The sequence below is a fragment of the Salvelinus alpinus genome, chromosome 7, assembly GCF_045679555.1.
Source record: "Salvelinus alpinus chromosome 7, SLU_Salpinus.1, whole genome shotgun sequence".
NCBI classification, from domain to species: Eukaryota; Metazoa; Chordata; class Actinopteri; order Salmoniformes; family Salmonidae; genus Salvelinus; species Salvelinus alpinus.
In genome coordinates this window covers 22856436-22883568 of record NC_092092.1, presented here as the reverse complement: position 1 = coordinate 22883568, position 27133 = coordinate 22856436, and the positions used below count along the sequence as shown (strand labels likewise).

At 40.7% G+C, this 27133-nt stretch overlaps 1 protein-coding gene across 2 annotated transcripts; it reads right to left on the bottom strand.

The window, feature by feature from the left end:
• Positions 1-590: 590 nt before the first annotated feature.
• LOC139580606 (delta-type opioid receptor-like) lies at positions 591-26422 on the bottom strand. 2 transcript variants are annotated; one of them, XM_071409453.1, is made up of 3 exons: positions 25932-26422; positions 5128-5495; positions 591-4327 (listed from the first exon to the last, which is right to left on the bottom strand). In XM_071409453.1, the coding sequence occupies exons 1-3, from the start codon at positions 26174-26176 to the stop codon at positions 3783-3785; spliced, it is 1158 nt and encodes a 385-aa protein (XP_071265554.1). In that variant the 5' UTR covers positions 26177-26422; the 3' UTR covers positions 591-3782. The 2 variants fall into 2 exon arrangements, with proteins under 2 accessions (XP_071265554.1, XP_071265555.1); XM_071409454.1 differs by having other exon boundaries at positions 5140-5495; positions 25932-26421.
• Between the last annotated feature and the right edge of the window lie 711 nt (positions 26423-27133).

Here is a 27133-nt window from a genome sequence, read left to right as displayed (position 1 = left end):
TCAAATTTAATTTCCCTTAGGTAACACTGCAGAGAACAGTGTACAATGGGCATGAAATATTTGATTTCAAAGTATTACAGAATCAAATTATAGCCCCTCTACAGCCGGTGGTCCCATGTCGGGTAATAAACAGCCTGGCAATAACTGAAAACAGCTGCTGCTTTCCGGGGTTCATTTTGTTCCCAGGCTAGCTCTCCTGTAATGGAAGAGAAGAGGAGAGACTGACATCACACACAATGCTATACTCTGAATCAATAATTCTTACCTTATAAAATGCTTTCTCAAATTGTGGCCTTTACACATAAAACATGCATGACACATTGGCCTGTTGATACCGAATGTGATGCCAAGTCACAATGTCAAATGGTTTTACAACTTTGACATGACAAGTGGATCAGATGGGGAAAACTGATTTTTCAGTCATATGAAATCTAAAGTGCTTGATGCAGTCCATCTCAACCAAAACCTTTTTTGCTGCATTACAGAGAGAGAAGGTGTGGAGGTCTATTGAACATTTGTTGGATAAAATGGTAGCAACAAATAGGCTACACATAGATTCAATATTGTGGTAAAGGTAATATTCATTACAGTGTTTGATAGATAATGGTTTATTTGACTACTTACAAAAACATTCAAAATTCAGAATTGAAGTATATTTAGAAAAACAACATTTGCTGATTAACAACTTTATGTAAAATGTAGTATCATGCATATTTATCATTTTAGATATTTGAGTGAAAATCACATACGCAGTTTCAAATTTACAACAATCATTTAGAAAGTACAATGTTCACCATGGTAACAATAAAAGCATCCACTGTTATAAGACAAATCAGAGATTTTGTAAAATACAAAGTCACATGTACATGTTAGTCTATGGTACAGTATATTGTCTTATCCCTGAAAAGATACACAGGCATAATGATACCATCATATACAACTTGAAAATAATACCATAATATACAGCTGACAAAGCCTGATGGCATCCCTATCTACACATACTTTCTAAAATCATTGAACATACTGACATATATATATATTTTTTAATAATATATAAATATATCAAGCAAGTACAAGCAAGTTCCAACCTGGGTCCAAATGCTATTTAAGGGATTTAAATTACTTTCACATACATTTCAAAGTAAACATTTATTGTTTTTACAAATATAAGTAGTTGATTCAGTCCCATTATTTAAAAATACTGAAATACACCGAAAATATACTGTACAAAAATATAAACGCGACATGCAACAATTTTAAAGATTTGGCTGAGTTACAGTTCATATAATGAAATCAGGAAATTGAAATTAATTAATTAGGCCATAACCTATGGATTTCACATGACTGGGAATACAAATATGCATCTGTTGGTCACAGTTACCTTTAAAAATAAGGTAGGGGCATGGATCAGAAAACCAGTCAGTATCTGTTGTGACCATGATTTGCCTCATGCAGCGTGACATATCTCCTTCGCATAGACTTGATCAGGCTGTTGATTGTGGCCTGTGGATTGTTGTCCCACTCCTCTTCAAATCAAATCAAATTGTATTGGTCACATACACGTGTTTAGCAGAGGCTATTGCGGGTGTAGCGAAATGCTTGTGTTTCAAATGGCTGTGCGAAGTTTCTGGATATTGGAGTGAACTGGAGCACGCTGTCGTACAAGTTGATCCAGAACATCCCAAACATGCTCAATGAGTGACATGACTGGTGAGTATGCAGGTCATGGAAGAACTGGGACATTTTCAGCTTCCGGGTATTGTGTATAGATCCTTGCGATATGGTGCTGTGCATTATCATGCTGAAACATGAGGTGATGGCGGCGGATGAATGGGCCTCATTGTCTCGTCACGGTATCTCTTTACATTCAAATTTCCATCAATAAAATGTAATTGTGTTAGTTGTCTGTAGCTTATGCCTGCCCATACCATAACCTCACCGCCACCATGGGGCACTTTTTTCACAACGTTGACATCAGCAAACTGCTCGCCCACACGACACCATACATGTGGTCTGCGGTTCTCAGGCCGGTTGGACCTACTGCCAAATTCTCTAAAATGAAGTTGGAGGCGGCTTATGGTAGAGAAATGAATATTCAATTCTCTGGCAACAGCTTTGGTGGACATTCCTGCAGGCAGCATGCCAATTGCAAACTCCCTCAAAACTTGAGACATCTGTGGCATTGTGGTGTGACAAAATTGCAAATGTTAGTGGCCTTTTATTTTCCCCAGCACAAGGTGCACCTGTGTACTGAGCATGCTATTTTATCTTCTTGATATGCCACACCTGTCAGGTGGATGGATCATCTTGGCAAAGGAGAAATGCTCACTAACAGGGATGTAAACACATTTTTGCACAACATTTTAGAGAAATACGTTTTTTGTGCATATGGAACATTTCTGGGATCACCACTTTACGTGTTGCGTTTATATTTTTATTCAGTGTACTGTAAGTATTTAAAATAAAAATACTTAAAGAGATTCTCCAGTACTTTTCTATACTTTTTAGCCAGTACTTCTGAAAGTAGCGCTCACGAGCCAAAATAGTTTTCCTGAAAATTCTGCACTATGTCACATATGTGCAAATATGTGCACGACGTCATTGCTGTTTCCCTCTGCTCTGCTGTGGGTGAATCACATGCGTCTTGCTAGCTGTCACTCATATGGTGAGGGGTTGAAGCTCATTGGCTGAAACTTGAAATGCTAGGGGGCTGGCCCACGCGGGTGAAAATGTAGGGAACAAGGCGAAGCACAGCTTTCAGAAAATAGCCCCTTTCAAACTAAGGATTTCGTGGCTAACTGACGTAAAACAGTACTTCTGCTCATAGATGATGGATTATGCATTTATGAACTACACATTTGCAAATCCAGCCCAAACTGAGAGGTTTAAAAAATAGTAGTCACCAAAGTTCTGGAGCATGTCTTTAATTAAGCATGTATTTGAACCCAGGTCTGCCACAACCCAATGGTTAGGACTTCATCTCCGTAAACTCCGCACTGTAATATATCCGTTTTAAATATCAATAAATATTTCAGTTACTTGACGTTGATAAAGCAGCATTATCATGTTGATGGAACATTTTGCAGGTGAGCAAGTTGTCTGCCAAGCCCTGTTAAAAATGACAAACAGTATTCAATACAATATCTGATAATAACTAAATGTAATCTTCTTTCTTTTTTTTTTTAATCTCTTTCAGTTTGGATATTTTGCAGGGCTACATTAAAGGCAATTCACATACACATACAATACATAACAATTTAGCACAGATCATATAGTATATAAAAGCAGCTATACATAGCTTTAAAGCTGCAGTCTGTGATTGGTAGGCTACATCCATTTTCTGACTTTTAAATTAATGATATATAGCCATTGACTCTTGAAACAAACAATAATGTAATTGTAAACAAACAACGTACAACTTCAAAACATGGCCAATTTATAATTTTCAGTAAGTTCAGTATGCCAGTCTAAAAGGATAGCCTACTGTATACATAACAGCTGATGTTGGTTCATTTCAGTGTTCAGCCCAAAGTTCAACATTTTAATAATGCTACCTGACAGAAAGCCTTACGCTGAGCGCTATTCTACATTCAAATATTTGTCAGCCTTGCCAGAAAGAGGCGACAGTAACATTGATGCTCATGCCACGTTGCATTTCAGCATCTTGGCGCATTACGTGTCAGAGCTTTGTGTCAGAGCACCGTGGTTACCTGGGTGACTTCCGAGCTCATGTCGTCGTTGGGCTGGCAGCGCGAGTCTAACGACAACATCTCCATACCTAGTCATACCTGTTGATTGGACCTCTCCACCGTGTTGGCGCTGGAGTGCTGCTCGCGCTGGTGCTGGTGGTGGTGGTGGTGGCGGGTACGAGAAGAATTCTGCAGCTCCAGCATCGAAGGATTCAAGGGGATGCAGAACTCGCGGAAGCAGCGTTTGAAGTTCTCATCCAGGAAGGCGTAGAGGACCGGATTCAGGCAGCTGTTGGTGTAGCCCAGCGCGATGCAGAAGTGCCAGGTGACGGACTGCAGCAGGGAGTTGGGGATGTTGATAAGGGCTTTGATGATAACGTAGATGTGGATGGGCGTCCAGCAGATGATGAAGACGGCCACCACCACCAGGACCATACGGGTGATGCGGCGCAGGTTGCGGTCCTTCTCCTTGGAGCCGGACAACATGCGCACGCTCTTCAGGCGCAAGATCATTAGCCCATAGCACACGGTGATGATGAGGACGGGGATGATGAAGGCAAAGATGAAGACGCAGATCTTCAGAAGATTCTCCCAGTACCAGGATGGGTGGGGGAAGATCAAAGTGCAGTCGATGATTCCTGAAAATGTGAAGATTGAGTACAAGACACAGTTGAACGAATGTAGCATATGAGGAAAGCAAGCGCTTCACAGGAGTATTTTTCACAGATAAATAAAACTACAGTATATAGGCCCCAAAGCATTGCTCAAATGATAACCATAAAAGTCAGTTGTTTTCGTTTGTTAAACAAGCTTGTGCTGACTGCTTGTATTCCTCAGGCTGACATCAGATATATTTTCATCATGAGACTGCAAATAACACTATCTATTCTCCTCTAACCAATAACAAGAGCTAAGACGATTTTGACAGGCACTTGAAAACCTAATTCAGGAATCACACATCACCAATTTTGGTGACAAGTTTCTATCCCACTACTACTACTGCAATTATGCACAAACTTTCTGAAGATTATACATGGTGGTAGCTGCTAGTCTATGGCCATATATACCATCTTTAAAGCATAATATTGATGAATAGATTTGGAGGCCTACATTAAGACCAATTAGGGATGAACGCTTGCAAAACATAATTTAATGAGTTTGTGTCACATGTAAACCTAAATAAAGGATCTGAAAGTGTTCTTATTATATGATAATAAAAACATGCTTCATAGCTAACGTGGCACTCCATTTCCCTCTATGACAGACCCAGACCATGCGTAGAACAGCAAAGTGCTTCAATTCCGTTGGCTTTCCGTTCACTTCACAGAAATAACTATCAAACATAATTGTTACTCTCGCTACTGTGGTATGCTCACGAACATTACGGATAGGATATCTATAATTGAGGATAAAAGAAAAACAGCATGGGGAAACGTACTGTCGTACTTGCCATTATCGGTTACAGTAGTTAAGGCGGTGAACATGACAGGCAGACCGATGGCAGAGGACAGGATCCAGTTGCACACGTTGACAATCTTCGCGTTACGGGGCGTGCGGAAGTCTAAGGCCTTGACGGGGTGGCACACTGCAATGTAACGGTCAATACTCATTGTAGTCAAGGTGAAAATACTGGTGAACATGTTGTAGTAATCGATAGATATCACTATCTTGCACAGCACGTCTCCAAACGGCCAGGTCCCCATCAGGAAGTTGACACTCTGGAAGGGCAGCGTACTGGTGGCTAGTGCATCAGCCAAGGCCAGGTTGAAGATGTAGATATTTGTGGCGGTCTTCATTTTAGTGTATCTGGAAAGACAACATACAAAAATAAAAATTAAGAGACCAAATTAGGGTGTGCTTATCAGAAAACAAATAATCTGGACAGCAACTCGTCTATCGGAAAACCATTTAAAGGTAGACTCAGAAATATCTTTGGTTCACTCTGCCGTTCATGGCAACATCTTACCACTGTGTCTCAGTTTCTCAGTCAAGTCATGCCTACCAGAACAGGATTACAAAATATTGCAATGGATTTATAAGGAATTGATATTAGAAACATACAGATGGATGGTGTATTGACACACATACACAACTGTCAATTAATTATAATCCAATTTCTCTTTACGGAGAGTTACTTACTAGGCTTATACTATTGCATTGCATGTCATGGGAGATTATAAAAATGTACACAAGCAGCTAGACAGATTCTGAGACTCTATATGTGCAACACCAGGGTTGTGGGTTCGATTCCCACGGGGTACCAGTGCTAAAAAAAAGTATGAAAATGTATGCACTCACTACTGTTAAATTGCTCTGGATTAGAGCATCTGCTAAATGACTCAAATGTAATACAACAGTTGCACATGTCTGTTAAAGTACTCAAATAATGTTAAATAAACAGATTATCATGGAAACGTCATTTAGTGGTCTGTTGAAACATTCTTTCCCTTAGAGAAAAGCCACATGATAGTTCTACATGTGAAATCAGAACACTTCACAGGTAATGACCTGCAAACAAGAATCTTTACAATACACACCCTGCTTTTAACATAGAGCATTTCCTACTTACATATTTGACACACAAGAATACATTATGTATGTTTATACAGTCATTATTATTTAACATATCATTATCTAGGATTTGAACTCACAAACTCTTGGTTCTTGGTTCCAATATCCTGCTACGCCACCATGTCTGTGTTAATAACTGATTTGACCTGCATTCCAACACTTTGCACTTCAAAATAAATCTCAGCCTTGTTAAAACTACACTCATGAAAAAACAATTACATTTGTCATAGTGATTCAGGAGTAACATTAAAACAGAATAATATTCCTCACCAACATTAGACAACTATACAGAAAACCCTCAAATTGCTGAAGTAAATTAAATTAATGATAAGAGAAGAGTCAGAATAACTGATACCACTGCAGATGGTACACATTTGCTAAGTACAGATACAGTATGTATTATAGGTAATGAATGCTCAGGTGCCTGCAGCAGACTTTGTGGCGCAGCAGAAAGATCAGTTTACCTTTAATCCAGAGATTGTGAGTTCATATACCAGATGGGAAACATTTCAAGAACACTTTTTCACATGTGAAGTGTTCCAAAAACACATTTTCACACGTTTCACATTATAGGTAGCCTATTTAAGACAATCGAGAGTGCCCATCCCTGCCGTACAATAAACATTCTGCATAATGGCACAGCGTTTCATAAACTGTGGGAAAGTTGATATGTCGATATGCTTCAGTTTGCTGCCATATGACTGGTTTCACATTTGTTTCCAGCGATTATAAGGTAAAATAGATAAAAAATTATTGTTGGTTATATTTACAATTCCCTTATCCAAATGGATTACTAATTTACCTACAGTAGCTTTTGTCAAGTTCTAAAATACAGTGCATGGAGAATGGTGTTATTTATATCCCCAAAAAACGAAGTAGATGTTTTTTCCACTTGGAACCGGTAGGTTCGCTCAACCTTATTAATGGTTTTCTCGCTCGTAAAAGAGGTGGAATTATTAGGGAATTAAGTCAAGGTTAGAATATGGTGTATCTGTAGACACACCTCCGCCACACCTTTATTTATTCAAGCTCCACCCCAGAACGAATAGCGGGTGAATAGTACGCTATTTTCATGCTTAAATTCAAGGTCAGAATACCCATAGAGAGAATAGTGCAGGAAAAGGGAATTTCGTTCCATTTACGCTCGCTTAACTCGGATCAGAATCAGCCCAATGTACACAGAAATTCCCAGTTTTATTTTTATTATTTTCAAGACCGGAAAATTAGGAATTGGAATTTAGTTTAAGCCAAACTTGCAATATTGTGATAGGCTGCTGCTGTTACAGTATGCTGCCAATCAGCAAGTGATATGCATGTTGTCAACAGAAGAGTCAGTAAAGGCACAGTACGTTACTGGCAAGATTGCTATTGGCAGCAAGTGTCCTGTAGGTTACTGGCAACATTTTGCCAGTAAGTCATTATGACTTTTACAATAACTTGCTGACAATTACTTTCCAGTTGTGAACTGACAAATTCACAAGTTGCCATTAAGTTACTGGCAAATGCACAATAACCTCTTCACAGTGCAGCTCATTACTGACACATTATCTTACAAAGTTTGCAGAACAGTCAACGTTAAAGGAGACGCTCTACTTTTATCGGCATAACCGTCAAACACTTCCACAAATACACACATATTTGACCAAGTCCCCAACTATGCTAACGAGCCCCACCAGTACATTGTCCCCCCCCCACCTATATTTCAAACCGGAGTGATGATCGTGCCTTATATTCAAAATATTGGGTAGAAAAATGTCCCATTATACCTACAAGGTACCAATCTATACCATGGAGTTCATATGTGTACCTGTGAAGTGTAACTTTGACGTTTTTGTACCCCAGGTAACAACACTGTAGTGTACCCTAACCATACCCATATTTTTTTCAGTGTGTTAATATACAGTATGTTCCAAGCAATTAGTATGAGCCTGGTGGCACTGCAGAAACATTGATGCACTCTCAACCAAGACATGGCAAGTTCAAATTCCCAAATAATGTATACTCTACGTCAGGACTCTTCAACCCTGTTCCTGGAGAGCTACACTCCTGTAGGTTTTCACTCCCACCCCAGTTATAACTAACCTGGGCCCAGTTTCCCGAAGTGATGGAACTTACGCTTACAAGTGTTCTGCTTAATGCATCTTTCCTACAACGGCAGAAGATGTAACATGTGTTTCCCAAAACAAGTGTCCTGAGAGAGAACGGTCACTAAGTGCGTCGTTGGAGCGTGTATCGATACTCGATACTGATAGGAAAGGGAGTGCTGCTCTCGGATCAGCTTTCTCCATTCAAATCTTTCCTTAATATTATCATTATTTCACAACAATGACGACGGATCAACTCCTATAGAGATGTTACCACCTACTGCTGAAAATATTGATCTTATTTTAATGCTTACCTGATAAAACTGCACTAAATCGCCGATTTGGCACACCATTGCGCACAATGCAATTTAAATAAGAATACATCATGAAATATATTGACACAAATTACAGACAGTAGCCTACAAGTAGCAAAATAGAACTCAATTTAACATTAAATGCCTATAGCCAACTGTATTTATATTTGCAGTCATCTCGTTTTTTTATACGTTGCTTGTTTGTATCAATTGTGCAAAGACATTACACCTTTGTATGTATGTGTAGTCAACTTTATTCTGAAGTTTTCGGCAGTCACAGAGAGACAGATAAACCATGTCATTTTATATTTAGTGGAGATCTTCTGAGCGTTTTCAAGCGCAACGTTAGCAAAGATGGTTTTGGGAAACAGCTCCGAGATTTAATGATACTCCTACGCAGGTTCTAACGATGAACTTAGCCTTAAGATGCTTTTGGGAAACCGGGCCCAGATTCCGTTTATCAATCTTCCAAATATTAGAATCAGGTGCGCTAGATTAGGGTTGGACAGAAAACCTACAGGATGGTAGCTCTCCAGGAACAGAATTAGAGAGCCCTGCTCTACGTCAATTGTCCTTGAGCATTTCTAGTTTTACGTTGATGTTACGTGATAATTGGACAATTATTTACTTGATTCTGGGAAGCTTTTAGCAAAGAGGAGAAATGTTTTCTTGACAATAAGTCTGTGGCCATATCTCTTTCATGCTCACAGATCTGGTGGTGTAGCTGCACTGCAAGAGGACATTTCATGTTTCTAGCGAGGTTATGACTTCAAATTCCATTGAAAGCTGAGTCACAATTGTGGTCACAGTACAAGGTTTTGCAGTAATTTAAATAAGAATACAGCAGCATACTGTCATTTTCTAGAAAGCAAAGTGCAAAAATGTAGTCTAGCCAATATCCGTTATGTCCACAGACCTGGTGGTGCAGCAGGAACTTCAGATAGCTAGCAACTTTGAGGTTGTGAGTTTAAATCCCAAGTAAGGTTGTGTCCCAAGTAATCAGCATACTGTCCAATAACACCTGAATTTAGCTGTAAAAATACAGCAACTACAATAGTTGTAGATTTATTGTATTTTCAGCAAGTAGAAAAAAAACTCCAGGGGACCATGACACAATGTTCTAAAAACGCCCTTGGGGACGTCCTTGGAACAAACCGGGAGCTACGAAAAAATCTGCAGGGGACCATGACTGTTGCAATTGAATTAATGTAAATTATGCCTTTCAAAGTAAAATATTCTAAATTACATTTGATACTTAGGCTTTCCAAATTTCACCAAACAGTCAAACAGATCAAGAGATATAAACATGTGCCTGCTATAGCGCCACCGTGTGATCGATATTAATTTTCTTGCATATGATAAATCTTGACAGTGTTTATAACATGTGTACCAAATGTTGTTACAATACCGATATCCTTGACTGATTTATATCCATTTATGTACCATACCACGCCCACGGAATGTTTATTGATCCATAGCGGCCATGTTGTTTAAGATACTAGTCTGGGCAAAAATTGTGTTGAGACCTTTGTCCATAGTTGCCACATATCAAGTTTTGTGCAGATTGGTAATTCAGTGTCAGAAGAGTAGCACTTTAAGTGTTTTTCAAAAAATGCATCATGGCCGACGTTATGGGTCCCTGAGGCAAATGTGTTCCTTATGAGGAGAAGGACCTATGTACCAAATTTCATGACTTTTAGTCAAACGGGGTAAGGAGCATGCCCTTTCAAAGTAAGCATTTTCAATCTCTTGTTTTAGCGCCACCATTTGGCAAATCAGTGTAATTTTATAAATGCCAGATCTCTAATGCAAGACGCAACATTTAGGCAAAATCGATCCAGTTCTGTCTGAAATATCGCATTTGACTAACGCACGAATGCACTAACGTACTAGAGGCTTTCACTGGTCCAAAAAGTTGGATCCGTTCCGAAATGGACATGGGGCTTTACCATCCGGACCCGATATGAATCAATATTTTTTTTAATATAGAGACCCGTCCCAAATGGACCCGAGGTCAACTAGACCAGTTCCGTATAGACCTGGCCGGATCCAGACCTGAGCCGAGTGAGGGAAGCAGCAGAAACTTCATTTTGTAAGCTACTTTATTAACCAGAACTGATACAGCGCGAGGGAGAGGAGATAGATAGAGAGAGGTGATGCTCTAGCAGGGGCCGTGCTGTGTGACTAGGCTACTGTGAGTGTGAGTGAGTGACACAGGAACAGGGAGGAGGGAGGGAGAGATGAGAGACGGCAACCAAGCAAGCCGACTTCCACTAAAGTAGACTAATAGCTGCCATACTGTAGCTAGGTTACTTATCATCCAATATGATTACTTAGTACCTGTCTTGACTGCATCAACTCGGGCAATGGTAGTTAAGATAGCTAGCTAAGGGCCTCCCGAATAGCGCAGTGGTCTATGGCTGTGCCACTAGAGATCCTGGTTCGAGTCCAGGCTCTGTCGCAGCTGGGCCGCGACCGGGAGACCCATGGGGCGGCGCACAATTGGCCCAGCATTGTCCGGGTTAGGGGAGGGTTTGGCCGGCAGGGATGTTCTTGTCCCATTGCGCACTAGCAACTCCTGTGGCAGGCCGGGCGCAATGCACGCTGACACGGTCGCCAGGTTACAGTCACGCCCTGACCGTAGATTGCTTTGTATGTTTCTATTTCTTGTTTGGTCAGGGTGTGATGTGGGTGGGTATTCTATGTTGTATGTCTAGGTGTTTTATTTCTATGTTTAGGCCTGGTATGGTTCCCAATCAGAGGCAGCTGTCAATCGTTGTCTCTGATTGAGAACCATACTTAGGTAGCCGGTTTTCCCACTTTTGTTTGTGGGTGGTTGTTTTCTGTGTCTGTGGTTTCACCATACAGAACTGTTTCGATTTTCATTTCTGTCATTCACTTTGTTATTTTGTATTTTTCGTGTTCTGATATAATAAATTATCATGGACACTTACAATGCTGCATTTTGGTCCGATCCTTCATATTACTCATCAGACGAGGACGACAATTGTTACAGTTATGGTGTTTCCTCTGACACATTGGTGCGGCTGGCTTCCGGATTAAGCGGCATTGTGGCAAGAAGCAGAGCGGCTTGGCTGGGTTGTGTTTTGGAGGATGCACGGCTCTCGACCTTCGCCTCTCCCGAGTCCGGGAGTTGCAGCGATGAGACAAGACTAACTATCAATTGGATGAAATTGGGTAGAAAAAGAGGTTTAAAAAAAAAGGATAGCTAGCTAGCTAACTAGGCTAATTGAGGCTGCACACACTTTCTCATCCTACACAGTTACAAACTACAACTCAATTCAGAATATAAAGTAGCAGCCTACCTTTAACTTTTAATTACATCCTTTTCATTTCATCTTCCATTGAGTAGATATCTCCCAACTTTTGCCCCAAACGAAGGCTCTATGACTGTAGCCTATTGCTGTTTTGATGACTTATGATTGGCCAACCACAACAATAAGCTACACGCACCACTCTCGTGAAAAGCAAAGAACGGCAGCATAAATGATACCATTTCTCTCTCTCTCTTGCTCTCTCTCTCTTTCTCTCTCTACTGCAGAAGTCGCATTTGGATCTGCATTGGTCTTTCCAGACAAGTCAGAAAAAATTACACTTAAAGGTAATTTACACTTGAGCTGACATCCGCAGGGTTTACAGTCGGACATGTATGCCAAAATAAATTAAACTATTTTACTTTAAAAGATAACTCCTTTTATGTCAGCTATGTTTGCAGTTTGAGCATGGAGTAATGCATTGTACATAAGCCATGGATGTAAACACGGAGCTGGATGCCTTGACCTTTAAGCATAACATTGTCTGCTAATGCACAGTCTGTGTCTGATGGATGTTTCTGAGGTGTTTAGGTTGATGTCATCAGTGAAAAAGCACAGGAAGAGCCAGGAGCAGGGTGTTTTGTATTGCACATTCTGGAACACAAAATCACTGTCTATAACAAGACCATAAAACACAGCTGGGGTGAATTGCTGATCATGTCTGTCTTCTCTGTGAAGCTTGAGTCTCCCTGACAAAAAAATTATGATTACCTAACAGTTCCAGTGAGATAAACTGAAAAAAATCAAACAGCACATCATAACTTTATTACGCCACTACATATCTACAATATAAAATATATAATACCACCATACAACAATATTACAATGTGAAAGGGAAAGGAGGACACCTAGTCAGTTGCACTCAACCAAAATGTGTCTCCTGCATTGTGTGTGTGTGCCTGTGTGTGTCTCGTCACAGTCATCTTTGTTCCATAAGGTGTAGTTTTATCTGTTTTTTAAATCAGATTTTACTGCATGCATGAGTTACTTGATGTGGAATAGAGTTCCATGTAATCATGGCTCTGTGTAGTACTGTTTGTTTACCAGAGTCTGTTCTGGACTCGGGGACTGTGAAGAGACACCTTGTGGCATGTCTTGTGGGGTATGCATGGGTGTCTGAGCTGTGTTCTAGTCGTTTGAATAGACAGCTCGGTGCTTTCAACATGTCAATACCTCACAAAGACAAGTAGTGATTCAGCCAATCTATCCTCTACATTGAGCCAGGAGAGATTGACATGCATGTCATTGATGTTAGCTCTCCATGTATATTTAAGGGCCAGTTGTGCTGCTCTGTTCTGGGCCAACTGTAATTAGCCTATGTCCCTCTTTGTGGCACTTGACCATATGCCTGGGCAGTAGTCCAGGTGTGACAAAACTCAGGCCTGTAGGAGTTTTTTTGTTGATATCAATGTCAAGAAAGAAGAGTAGAGCTTTATTATCCGATCTCGGCTACTGTTGCATCAATATGTTTAGACCATAACATCCAGAGTTACTCAAAGCAGTTTAGTCTCCTCAACTTGCTCAATTTCCACATTATTCATTACAAGATTTAGTTGAGGATTTAGGGTTTAAAATCAAATCAAATTTTATTGGTCACATACATGTTTAGCAGGTTTCTTCCAAATACAAGTGTGTACTGTATGACAAAGTCATAGACCGTTTCATCAACAGGAAAGAGAGGAGGACGGCATTGGCGTTTCTCTACAAGTAGGGTGAGTCAACATGTTTTTTTCTACTTGCACGAACACACACACACACACACACACACATATACAGAGAAATCAAAACCATGGACAGCCACATCATATTTAGCTTACGTTGATTGGACTACATTGTTTTTGGTATCTTTTAGTTGTCACTGTAAAAGACTATGCATAGATGATTTGATGATGTTGAAATGTTGAAGTTGAAATGGTGCTGGAATAGTGGAGGCAGCTCCTGTTTTCTTTGTGACTTGCGGTAACTCTCTGTGGTTCTAAATCAATAGTTGTTTAGTCGCCCCAAAATGTCCGAAACATTAACTTGCTTGACCATGCGGTAGGTCATGTAACTGTTTGTTACATGCAATATCCTTCGTGGACTCTACCGGATAGATGTTGCTCTCAGGTTTTGTGATGAAACAAAAGGTGTGGTTGAATTTATTCTGCCACTGTCTTCTTATTGTCTCTGCCTTAGGCCTACCTATCATGGTCGCAAATGAACTGACAGGTTATTATCCCAACACATAGGTTGTAATATGGCTTTTTTCCCGGCTTTTCCTCCACAGTAATTTTACCCACGCACCACTACTGGCAACTTACAGGAGCAATTCGGGTTAAGTGCCTTGTACAAAGGAACAACAACAGTTTTTAACCTAGTTGGCTCAGGGATTCAAACTAGCGACCTTTCAGTTACTGGCCCAACATTCTTAACCGCTGGACTACCTGCCGTCCAGTAGGGGAGTGTGTAGGAGGGAGTAAAGGGAAGGAGGCCTCCTCCATCAGCGCTGTCTATAGTTAGCAGAGACTAGTTCACTATGAAAGAGGGAGCACAGTCATCAAAGCATCTGATAAAGACAGACAGCAGCTTAACACTAAAACACTTCAGCTGCCTCATGGCAGCTGCCTCTGGAATTACTGAGTGTGATGGTCCGCTTGGCTGGCAGACATGATCACAAAGGTGGCAGTTACCTCGAATCAAATAGAGCAGATATCCCTGCGCAGCCGGCTGTCTTTTCTGATTCCTCAGCGCCAGCAGAGGATGTCTAGTGGAACAAATTCGCAAATACTTTGGGATGTTCACCACTGACACAAGGCTTTTGTGCATGCGTGTTGTAAGGCCTAATGCACATGCATAGTGACAGTAGACATAGAGTAGGCGTAAACATGCCTTTTCACGGACAGCTCCATCCTCAGAGCCACACTAGTACAATTTATGTCGTCACTATGAAAACATCTAGATTGTGTTTATAGACAATAAATATACACAGCAACTCACTATGGCATCGTAAGCCTGTATACAAAACATGAGGATTTTAGGAAATTAATGACATGAATGGTAACCTAGTATAACCGCAGAAACAGAGCAGCAGAGTAGCCTATAGCAATGAAGGCTTGTTGCTAAGGAACAACCAGAACATGTCCTCTGACTTTGTGATTATCTTCTCCTGATACATCATTCCATTACATTCAGGCCGAGACAGTGTTTCTCCAAGATTGTTTTTCAACATGGCCCTCTTTAATAATTTCAATTGAAATCAATTTCCCAAATGCCTATAGGACCACACCTATATAATGGTACAGGAAACACTTGAGTTGAGTTCCTTTGGTACAAACAAGTTAAACTTCTAATGAATATTAAAATGTAAAGTGGGCAATGTATACTCTGACGTCTTTCCTTTATCCAGCATTTTAAAACAGAAAATCTTTGTCAAAAGGACAATACGTTATTCAGTTGGAAATGTCAAACAGTCAAAGACATGTTCTGTCAAAAAACATCATCACTAAAGCCACTGTTAATATAGGAGCCAAAGAAAGCAGTAATGAGTCTGATTATAAACTTTTTTTTTTCTGTAGTGTGACATGTTTTGCTCCATCTCCTACACTGAATTATAATCCTTTGAGTGGCAGATAGAACAAAGACAATAGTATATAATGAGTGGAGGCAAAAAAAATATCTACATGAGTAATGCATTCATTGACAAAGCTACTATCAATCATACTGTGAATAAATGTTTACTGTTCAGGAACAGGCCTATTCTTGTCCTCATCTTACCTTGAAGAAAGACATTCCTATGGGAGGGAGGCAATGGTGGACGTAAAATTGTTCACCACTGATGACCTTTCAAGACCAGTGCTTGACTTGGGCAGGATCTCACCGGAGCTGAGTACTGACACCTCAAATTGTCTACTGCTTGATCTCCTGTTCCGCTTCTAGAATATTATCTCAAAAGGATTATGAAGCTCCTGCACCTAAATACAAATGGCACCCAAAATGAGTAATGGTACCTATTTCAGATCAAGTCAAGCACTGTTCAAGACCAATATTATTAATCTCCCTTAATAAAGATGGAAAGTCATTGAGTATGAGAATAAGGGCAGTGCCCAGGAAACCAAATGTGTAAGGAATCACACAGCATGCTACATCCTGTCAATAGATCTCAGGAGTTAATCATAAGGAGAGCCAACATATTGAGTGTAACACAATGTGTCATAAACTGCCTGTTGGGGATCCATAGGAGGCTGAGTTACAAAGGACATCAATCATATGCATGTTATTTCCTGGAGTTTGAGAGGATGGAACTACTAAACTCTTAGAAAAAAGCATTCCAAAAGGGTTCTTTGGCTGTCCCCATTGGAGAACCGTTTTGGTTCCATGTAGAACCCTCTGTGGAAAGGGTTCTACATGGAACTAAAAAGGGTTCTACCTGGAACCAAACAGGGTTCTTCAATGGGTTCTCCTATAGGGACAGCCGAAGAACCCTTGTTGGTTCTAGATATAACTTTTTTTCTAGGATTGTAGTATTAACCTGTATTTTCTGCCCATTGAAATTATTCTGTTTGGCTTAGAGTACTGTGTTGAGCCTATTCAAACACGTTTCTAAAACCGTAGTTATCCCCACAGGACCTCCAGCACATGGCGAGTAATCTTTGAAGTGGCTTATGAAACCTAATAACATCATGAAACAAGAAAGGAGAGATTTTATTACTAAAGGGTTGTTGAATGATGTTGAGTGATCGATCAGGGAACACTTAGAGAAAAAGAAAGCTAATGTTTTTATTTATTTATTATGTATCCCTTAGCTCAGAACCCTCCTTTATATAATAAATGAATTGGACCTGCTGTATTAGGCAGCCTGTGATAAGAGGACAAATAAAATGATAAATCTTTATTAATCAATATAATTTTGTTTGTGCATAGAGGGAAATTGTACCCTGAATCAATTTCCTTATCTCACCGAGCTTTGCACATTGTACAAAATTATGATAAAAAACAAGCACTAGCCTGACACTAGCCACCTTTTTGTTAATCAATGAACAAACATATGGCCATGAAGGGTACAGGTCCATCTTGAATGCATTGTTTGTGACCCAAAAATGTAAGTGTTAACAGCAATTACGGGAATGGATCAGACGTGATGATTTATTGTACTGTAAGATAGGAAACACGCTCTGCTCTTGCAGGTAGGCTGACTGGGGGAAGGGATGGTCGGAGAGAACGCATGGGTGTCTCCATGACAACAAACAGCACTCTGCACTATTTCCCCTGCGGTTTCCTGCAGTTCTAGAATTGATTTATCACATGAGCGTGCAGATATCATTCTGTGGGTGACACAACTTGTCATTTGTTTGTGCTTGTGAGAGTTCCTGGATGTAAGCACTGATCTGGTGGAAGCTTGTGGGTGGGTCAGGTGTCGTTGCTAATGGCATGAACGTTATCCACCATGTAGGTGCTGACACTCAGCAAAGACCAAGAAAGGTTAAAAAGGTATATTAATTTAAGATAGTTTGGGTTGGTCTGTACTTAGGAAGGATCCAGTTTTGAGATGGGAATGATTAGCTTGATTTTGCGTAAATCATGCATTGATGTCAATGCAAGATTTGCACGAGTTATGAGCAAAGCTAATTGTCTTAAAAAAATGTTTTATCATAATGAATATCAGTTCAACACGCAGTGCTCATTGGTGCAGTGGCTTAGTGCAGTTTCGCAAGGCTCCCCGCAATGTCCGAGCAAGGTATCAGCTATCACACCATGTAAAGGAAAAACTTTAAAAATATATAAATTGCAACTAACTGGATTTATGTCAACTCCGTCAGACACATTAAACGGCATTTCATTTTTTCAATTTGTCACACCCTGGCCTTTGTTATATATATTTTCTTGATTAGTTTAGTTAGGTCAGGGTGTGACATGGGGGATGTTTGTGTGTTTTGTCTAGTTTAGGGTGTGTGTATTGTTTAGGGGTTTTTGTAGTATGTATGGGGTTGTGTTCAGTGTAGGTGTTTAGAAAAGTCTATGGTTGCCTGATTTGGTTCTCAATCAGAGACAGCTGGTTATTGTTGTCTCTGATTGGGAGCCATATTTAAGGCAGCCATAGGCTTTAGGTGTTTGTGGGTAATTGTCTATGTTATACGTTTGTAGCCTGTGTGTGCACTACGTTCATAGCTTCACGTTTGTTTGTTTTGTTTGTTTTTTGTAAGAGTGTTTCTTTTCGTGTTACGTCTTCGTCATCAAAATTAAAAGGAAGATGTATTTCTCACACGCTGCGCCTTGGTCCACTTCTTCTCCTCACTACGACGATCGTGACACAATTATTGTCCAACAAATGTTTAAAGGCATTGATTGTTTAATTCTAACATGAGCTATTTAATACAAATTCAAATGTGCAAACTTATTTTTGTTTTGTTTTGTTTTATAGCACTATTAAATCCTCCAGGGCTAATTTCGTTAGCATTTTGCCATAATTTTCTACATTTAGAACATAAAACAACATTTATACAGCAAACATTATCCCTTAGGTCTAGCACAGGAAATACTACAATTGTTTAAGCATATATTGCAGACCGGGGGTTAGCCATCAGTGATGGAGTTGACAACAGATACTCAAAGCAGACATATTTTTGCCTCTAAAAATAAAAGTTCAATACAAACATTTGTAAAATATGGAAAATTACTATTTTGAGAATCCCCAAATGAAAACATAACCAAAAATCTGACGGAGTTAATGTTTTACGGAGTTGACAAAAATAGCTTTTTCTTCTTCATTCAATTTTTTGCTTTATAACTTTTTTCAATTTTTTTGCTTTATAACTCTAAAACCTAATTAAATGTAACAAATTTTAACCAAAATGTACAGTGGGGAGAACAAGTATTTGAGACACTGCCGATTTTGCATCTGTCATTTTTATCATAGGTACACTTCAACTTTGAGAGACGGAATCTAAAACAAAAATCCAGAAAATCACATTGTATGATTTTTAAGTAATTAATTTGCATTTTATTGCATGACATAAGTATTTGATACATCAAAAAAGCAGAATTAAATATTTGGTACAGAAACCTTTGTTTGCAATTACAGAGATCCTACGTTTCCTGTAGTTCTTGACCAGGTTTGCACACACTGCAGCAGGGATTTTGGCCCACTCCTCCATACAGACCTTCTCCAGATCCTTCAGGTTTCGGGGCTGTTTCTGGGCAATACGGACTTTCAGCTCCCTCCAGAGATTCTCTATTGGGTTCAGGTCTGGAGACTGGCTAGGTCACTCCAGGACCTTTGTTATGCTTTTTACGGAGCCACTCCTTAGTTGCCCCTGGCTGTGTGTTTCGGGTCGTTGTCATGCTGGAAGACCCAGCCACGACCCATCTTCAATGCTCTTACTGAGGGAAGGAGGTTGTTGGCCAAGATCTCGCGATACATGGCCCCATCCATCCTCCCCTCAATATGGTGCAGTCGTCCTGTCCCCTTTGCAGAAAAGCATCCCCAAAGAATGATGTTTCCACCTCCATGCTTCACGGTTGGGATGGTGTTCTTGGGGTTGTACTCATCCATCTTCTTCCTCCAAACACGGCGAGTGGAGTTTAGACCAAAAAGCTCTATTTTTGTCTCATCAGACCACATGACCTTCTCCCATTCCTCCTCTGGATCATCCAGATGGTCATTGGCAAACTTCAGACGGGCCTGGACATGCGCTGGCTTGCGCTGCAGGATTTTAATTCATGACGGCGTAGTGTGCTATTAATGGTTTTCTTTGAGACTGTAGTCCCAGCTCTCTTCAGGTCATTGACCAGGTCCTGCCGTGTAGTTCTGGGCTGATCCCTCACCTTCCTCATGATCATTGATGCCCCACGAGGTGAGATCTTGCATGGAGCCCCAGACCGAGGGTGATTGACCGTCATCTTGAACTTCTTCCATTTTCTAATAATTGCGCCAACAGTTGTTGCCTTCTCACCAAGCTGCTTGCCTATTGTCCTGTAGCCCATCCCAGCCTTGTGCAGGTCTACAATTTTATCCCTGATGTCCTTACACAGCTCTCTGGTCTTGGCCATTGTGGAGAGGTTGGAGTCTGTTTGATTGAGTGTGTGGACAGGTGTCTTTTATACAGGTAACGAGATCAAACAGGTGCAGTTAATACAGATAATGAGTGGAGAACAGGAGGGCTTCTTAAAGAAAAACTAACAGGTCTGTGAGAGCCGGAATTCTTACTGGTTAGTAAGTGATCAAATACTTATGTCATGCAATAAAATGCTAATGAATTACTTAAAAATCATACAATGCGATTTTCTGGATTTTTGTTTTAGATTCCGTCTCTCGCAGTTGAAGTGTACCTATGATAAAAATTACAGACCTCTACATGCTTTGTAAGTAGGAAAACCTGTAAAATCGGCAGTGTGTCAAATACTTGTTCTCCCCACTGTATATTCTATTTTAATATATCTGGAAGATGGAGTGACAGTTTATGGTTGTGACCATGGTGATTCCAATATTGTTTGTCAAAAGTAGAAAACTTCACAGACTAAGAGTGGTCCTGTCGCACTACATGTAATGAGGACATGAATAAGGGGTCCTTATGGTATAGCTGATTCATTTAGGATTTTAGACCAATCTGACAGAGTAAATCAAATCTCTGAACACAACTTTTAGGAATCAAATGTAAATTAATAATATTTTGTATGTGAAAGTATTTAGAAAATTCCCCAAACAAATATTTTATTTTATAAAATGCCCCTAAATGTAAACGTTAAGCTCAAATAATGCAACAAAATAAAAAATGTCAACTATAAAAATAAGGTTTCAATGCCAGACAAAGGATTGTCCCGACTTTCAAGAATACCTGAGCTAATTTCCTGCTATTCTACACATTTTGCCATGAGGCTGTGAGAAGCTGAGACACCGTGTCTCAATCTTGGCACTCCGCCACCATTGTAAAAAATATTTTGGAAGCTATAGAAATGCATTTATTAATGTAACCTTAATGCAAACATTTAAATTATATTTTGTGAGCTAAACATAAAAAAAAAGAAAAGCCCAAATATATATTTTTAAATGTATAATTTTGAGAGATTACTAACGTTACTGTCCCCACTACAACAAAACAATACTTAAATACATGTAATTCAAAAATTTAATTGAAATACTGTAAAATCCCATTAATAATTCCTATGGAGGACTGCTCCTACTGGTAAGTGCCAATATGGCCGACCGGTGGCTTCTAAGCAATCCAGGGTTAATATACATCATTGGCTACACCAGTGCATTGGGTTAGATGGAGGACTTTGTGAGTGTATTCTGAATTCCCCAAGGGAGTTGACTCTCGCGGTTGTGCTTACAGTAGCTTACATGCCTCAGGGTCATAGTGAAGCAGTGAAGAGTGGCAATATGGGGGGAAAACCATACCGAAACTTGTATTGTGGATAACTAATATCTGTATTCTTATTGAACAAGTTCAGGTACGTCTGAATAAGACTGAACTCGACCCAGGACTCTTAGACTACTGTATGTCATCAGCAAAGATCAGTTGGTCATCACATCCTCTTATTCATCAAAGAATAAATGAAGCAGGCGAATGCTGATGTACTACTAAACCTACTACAAAAACCCCCGGCTGAGGAAGACATTTCTGAGTAACATCGTTGATTTACGGTTGACCTTGACCTTTTGGGATTGTGGCTGGGGAATGGCGATGCTCCAATGATTCAAGGCTTTGTTGTGTTTCTGACATTTTCCATCCCTCTCTAGCTCAGGCCGTTATCCCCACCTGCTTCAAGATGTCAACTATCATCCCCTGCCCAAGAAAGGGAAAGTAACTGAACTGAATGACTACTGACCCGTAGCACTCACTTCCGTCATCATGAAGTACTTTGAAAGGCTAGTCAAAGACTACATCACCTTCTCCCTCCCTGACACACTCGACCCTCGCCAATTTGCCTACTGCCCCAACAGATCCAAGGACGACGCAATCGCCATTGCCTTGCACACTGCTCTCACCCACCTGGACAATAGGGATGCATATGTGAGGATGCTCTTCATCGACTACAGCTCTGCCTTCAATACCATAGTGCTCTCTAAGCTCACCACAAAACTCACAGCCCTGGGACTGAACTCCTTCCTATGCAACTGGGTCCTGGACTTCCGGATGGGCCGCCCCCAGGTAGTGAAGGTAGGCAACATTACCTCCTCCATACTGATCCTCAACATGGGGGCCCCACAAAGGTGCATCCCCAGTCCCCTGCTGTACTCCCTGTATACCCACGACTACATGGCCTCACACAGTTCCAACTTCATCATCAAGTTCGCTGACGTCACGACAGTAGTAGGCCTGATTACCAACAACGACGAGACGGCCTACCGGTGCCAGGTAGGCCTACTGGTGCCAGGTAACCAACCTCTCCCTCAACATCAGCAAAACAAAGGAACTAATTGTTGATTTCAGGACGAACCAGCTGAGCACGCCCCCATACTCACCAACGGGGCCGCCGTGAAGACGGTCAAAAATGTAAAGTTTAGGCCTCCCGAGTGGCGCAGTGGTCTAAGGCACCGCTGTGCCACTAGAGATCCTGGTTCAAGTCCAGGATTTGGCCGGCAGGGATGTCCTTGTCCCATCGCGCTCTAGCGACTTCTGTGGCGGACCGGGCGCAATGCAAGCTGACACGGTCGCCAGGTGTACAGTGTTTCCTCCGACACATTGGTGCGGTTGGCTTCCGAGGTTAAGCGGGCATTGTGTCAAGAAGCAGTGCGGCTCGGCTGGGTTGTGTTTCGGAGGACGCACGGCTCTCAACCTTTGGCTCTCACGAGTCCAAACGGGAGTTGCAGCGATGAGACAACACTGTAACTACCAATTGGATACCACGAAATTGGGGTGAAAAAAAAAAGAGTCAAGTTCCTCGGCATACACATCTCCGAGGAGCTGAAATGGTCAAACCACATAAACACGTGGTGAATAAGGCACAACAGCGACTTTTTAACCTCAGGAGGCTGAATAAATTTGGCCTGTCCCAGAGGGCCCTCACAGTGTTCAACAGGAGCACCATCGAGAGAACACTAGTCAGCTACCTGCTTCCCACCCCTTCCTGCCTAATCCCCCCCTGGACTTGGCTGGATGTCCTTTGGGTGGTGGACCATTCTTGATACACAAGCGAAACAGTTGAGCGTGAAAAACCAAGCATCTTTGCAGTTCTTGACACACTCAAACCGATGCCGCTTGGCACTTACTACCATACCCTGTTGTTAATTGGATTTATATGTTTAAATTAATGATTCGAATACTCTACCCTAATTGTATGAAATTGATTAGAATCATAAAGTTATAATTAATGATGTGTGTAGTTTTAGTCAGTAAAACAATATGTCTCTACAGTATCTTAAACACAGACTGTCTAAGCAAAATTCGGTGCCGACCTTGGCTAGGGGCCACTGAGAGATTTGGTCTCACGGCCTCCCCAATCTTGGGGGAGGACGGGGAGTGCTTCTCACGGTCTCTGTAATCTATGTCGGCTGGGTAGGGAGACAGTATGTGCGCAGGATACCTACTGTTTGTGTGGAAGTATGTGCGTAAGGAGTCTGTGTGTGTGAAAGTATGTGTGTAAGAAGCCAGTATAAAATGAATGGTTTTGTACAACTAACCAGCGCTCTCGTGAATAAACATTTTGACTATCATAGCTGGGGCCTCCGTCTGTTTCATTCGACCAGTATCTTACAAATTCTGGGTTGCAGACTGAGTAGTTAATTGATTTGGGTTATGAACATTGAGAACATAATTCTCGTGACACCCGTTGAAAGGAACTTAAATATTTTGTCTTGCCCATTCACTCTTGGCATTCTCTCAATCAGCTTCACCTGGAATGCTTTTCCAACAGTCTTGAAGGAGTTCCCACATATGCTGAGCACTTGTTGGCTGCTTTTCCTTCAATCTGCAGTCCAACTCATCTCGATTGGGTTGAGGTTGGGTAATTGTGGAGGCCAGGTCATCTGATGCAGCACTCCATCACTCTCCTTCTTGGTCAAATAGCCCTTACACAGCCTGTAGGTGTGTTGTGTCCTTTTGAAAACAAATTATAGTCCCACTAAGCGCAAACCAGATGGGATGGCTTATCACTGCAGAATGCTTTGGTAGCCATGCTGGTTAAGTGTGCCTTGAATTCTAAATAAATTACTGACAGTGTCACCAGCAAAGCACGCCCACACCATCACACCTCCTCCTCAATGCTTCACGGTGGGAACCACACATGCAGAGACCATCTGTTCACCTACTCTGCATCTCACAAAGACACGGCGGTTGGAACCCAAAATCTCAAATGTGGATTCATCAGACCAAAGGACAGATTTTCACTGGTCTAATGTCCATTGCTCGTGTTTCTTGGCCCAAGCAAGTCTCTTCTTCTTATTGGTATCCTTTATTAGTGGTTTATTTTCAGCAATTCGACCATGTAGGCCTGATTGACCCAGTCTCCTCTGAACAGTTGATGTTGAGATGTGTTTGTTACTTGAACTCTGTGAGGAGATTTGGGCTGCAATTTCAGAGGCTGTTAACTATAAAGAACTTATCCTCTGCAGCAGAGATATCTCTGGGTCTTCCATTCCTGTGGCGGTCATCATGAGAGCCAGTTTAATCAGTGGTTGATGGCTTTTACGACTGCACTTGAAGAAACTTTCAAAGTTCTTGAAATTGTCCGCATTGACTGACCTTCATGTATTAAAGTAATGATGGACTGTCATTTCTCGTTGCTTATTTGAGCTGTCCTTACCATAATATGGACTTGGTCTTTTACCAAATAGGGCTATCTTCTGTATACCTTCCCTACCTTGTCACAACACAACTGATTGGCTGAAACGCATTAAGAAGGAAAGAAATTCCACAAATTAACTTTTAACAAGGCACACCTGTTAATTGAAATGCATTCCAGGTAACTCCAGGTACCTCATGAATCTCAAATATAAATATATTTTACTTTGTTTAACACTTTTTTGGTTACTACATGATTCCATAGATGTTATTGCATAGATGTTATTTCATAGTTTTGATGTCTTCACTATTATTCTACAATGTAGAAAATCATAAAAATAAAGAAAATCCCTTGAATGAGTAGGTGTGTCCAAACTTTTGACTGGTACTGTATATATTATTATTGTTTTTTTATTGTTTCATTCACACCTGAACTGTTGGAGCTCGGAGCTTAAGTATTTCACTGTACACTGCAACTACATCTGCGATACTATGCATATGCTCCTCAAAATATATCTTTACATGTTTTCAAAGTAAAGTGTTTATGAGAGTTAAGTACCAATAATAACAAATTATGTCAAAATCATATGTAGCCAATGTCCGCCAATCAATGGTCCCACATCAATGGTTTCTATGACAGTTAATATTATTGTGGTGACTCCACCGGGGTCTGGAAATCCATTGCGTTATAGCCGAGTCCAAACGCGTTCATTTCTGACCGTTCGAGGCACTGCAGTTGTCTGTGGTTGCAATAAAATGCTATATTTTTCAGCAGTCAGTTGTGACTAGGCTATATAAAATTACACATGGTGCAATACTCTGATAGCCTATTGACAAAATGTGTGCAATACATTTGTTTTATGGTGGCTTTCAGCACATACTGTAGTTGCAATGAATTCCCTTTAATTACAGGCTGAATAATGTAGCCATTTACTGGTCAATATCATGATTTACGTGCGCCTAACTCCCGGTGGAATTCTTTCACGTGCTCTGTTCAGAATAATTATTGAGCATGGTGCCATATTCGTCTATCAACGTTCGTTTCTTTCAATTTACCACAGAATATGGTTCCTCATGGTATCCCCTTTTATGGCGGGTTACTGTCAGTTAATTTTTCTATTAAACTATGAAATGTACACATACTACTAATCTAACCTAGAATCGGATTTACCATGCATCAGAACAATAGTGTCAGGGCAGTTTAGGCTATACAACCTGGGATTAGTTGTTGATATCTTACCTGATAATGACATACATGACGAGCACGTTTCCCACCAGACCAAGCACACACACAATAGAGTAAAGAGTCGTGATTATAATCGCGATGATCACTGGTGTCGAATCTTTGGCCAGGTTGTCTGTTCTCTCACATTTGGCATCCAAACTCATGTTATCGCTGAAGTTCCGACAAAAAACACTATTGTTCATCATGGCCAAATTTGAGAAATGGTACGGATTGTTCGACGTGTTGCCACCGCTTTCCATGGTCAGCTGAAGCTGTCCCGGCTGAGGCGCTCAGGACAAGAAATCTCGCAACGATTCTCTCACGTTCAAGGCTGCACGGTGTGAGTTTTAAGACGTTTTTGTGTCACACCAAGTACCCTTACGCACGAGTTATGGGACGTGGATGAAACATAAATGCATATTACCAGTTCCCCCTATTGCGTTTTCTCAATTTATCAAGCAAAATGACGTCACTCCATGAACCAACCCCGAGGCACTGGCGTTAGAATGCGGTAATTGCCTATAGTGAAGCATTAGCCTTTAGAATTATTTAACAATATTGCGCTACAGTAGACTGCATACATTTTCAAACTCAGCCCTTACGAAAAAATATTTAAATCAGAGTGCAGTATAACTGCAGTACACAGCAGTATAACTGTAGTTAGAGTGCAATATAACTGCAATATGAGCAAATACTGATCCAAAATAACACAGTCTTTTTTACTTCAGTAATTTTGCAGTGTAACTGCAGTTAGAGTGCAGTATACGAACTGCAGTTATTCTGCAGTGCACTCATTAAGCACTCATTAAGATCAGGTGTGGCCAACACACCTGAACACACTTAACAAGATAGAGAATAGAGTTTTGTTGATTCTGAGAACGGAATGTATATGTTTTTAAATAACGTTCTTAGAATGTTCTTTGAACATTACTAATGTTTTCTTGTGTAATATTCTGAGACCATGACTTTAAATAGAACCATGAGGAAACCTGTAGGAAAAGTTTTGGGATGGTTGTATGCAAAGTTAACATAGGGCAACCACTTTCTCACCAAGCTCTAAGAAACATATGGTTCTCAGAACGTTATGTGCTATCTTGGTAAGCTACCAATATCAGAAAGATATAGCCTACAAAGATGTGGGGGTAGTAGTAGTGGTGGGGGTGATGATGAGGGCAGTTTGAGGTATTCTTATAGTCAATGTTTTGTGTTGCATTTTA

Bases quoted from the DNA above. Each gene is read 5' to 3' on its own strand.
- LOC139580606 (XM_071409453.1), bottom strand. From the start codon at position 26,176: ATGGAAAGCGGTGGCAACACGTCGAACAATCCGTACCATTTCTCAAAT. The intron at 5,496-25,931 runs GTAAGATATCAA...TTGTCTTTCCAG, and splicing joins GTCATGTATGTCATTATCAG to ATACACTAAAATGAAGACCG. The intron at 4,328-5,127 runs GTACGTTTCCCC...TCACATTTTCAG, and splicing joins CGATAATGGCAAGTACGACA to GAATCATCGACTGCACTTTG.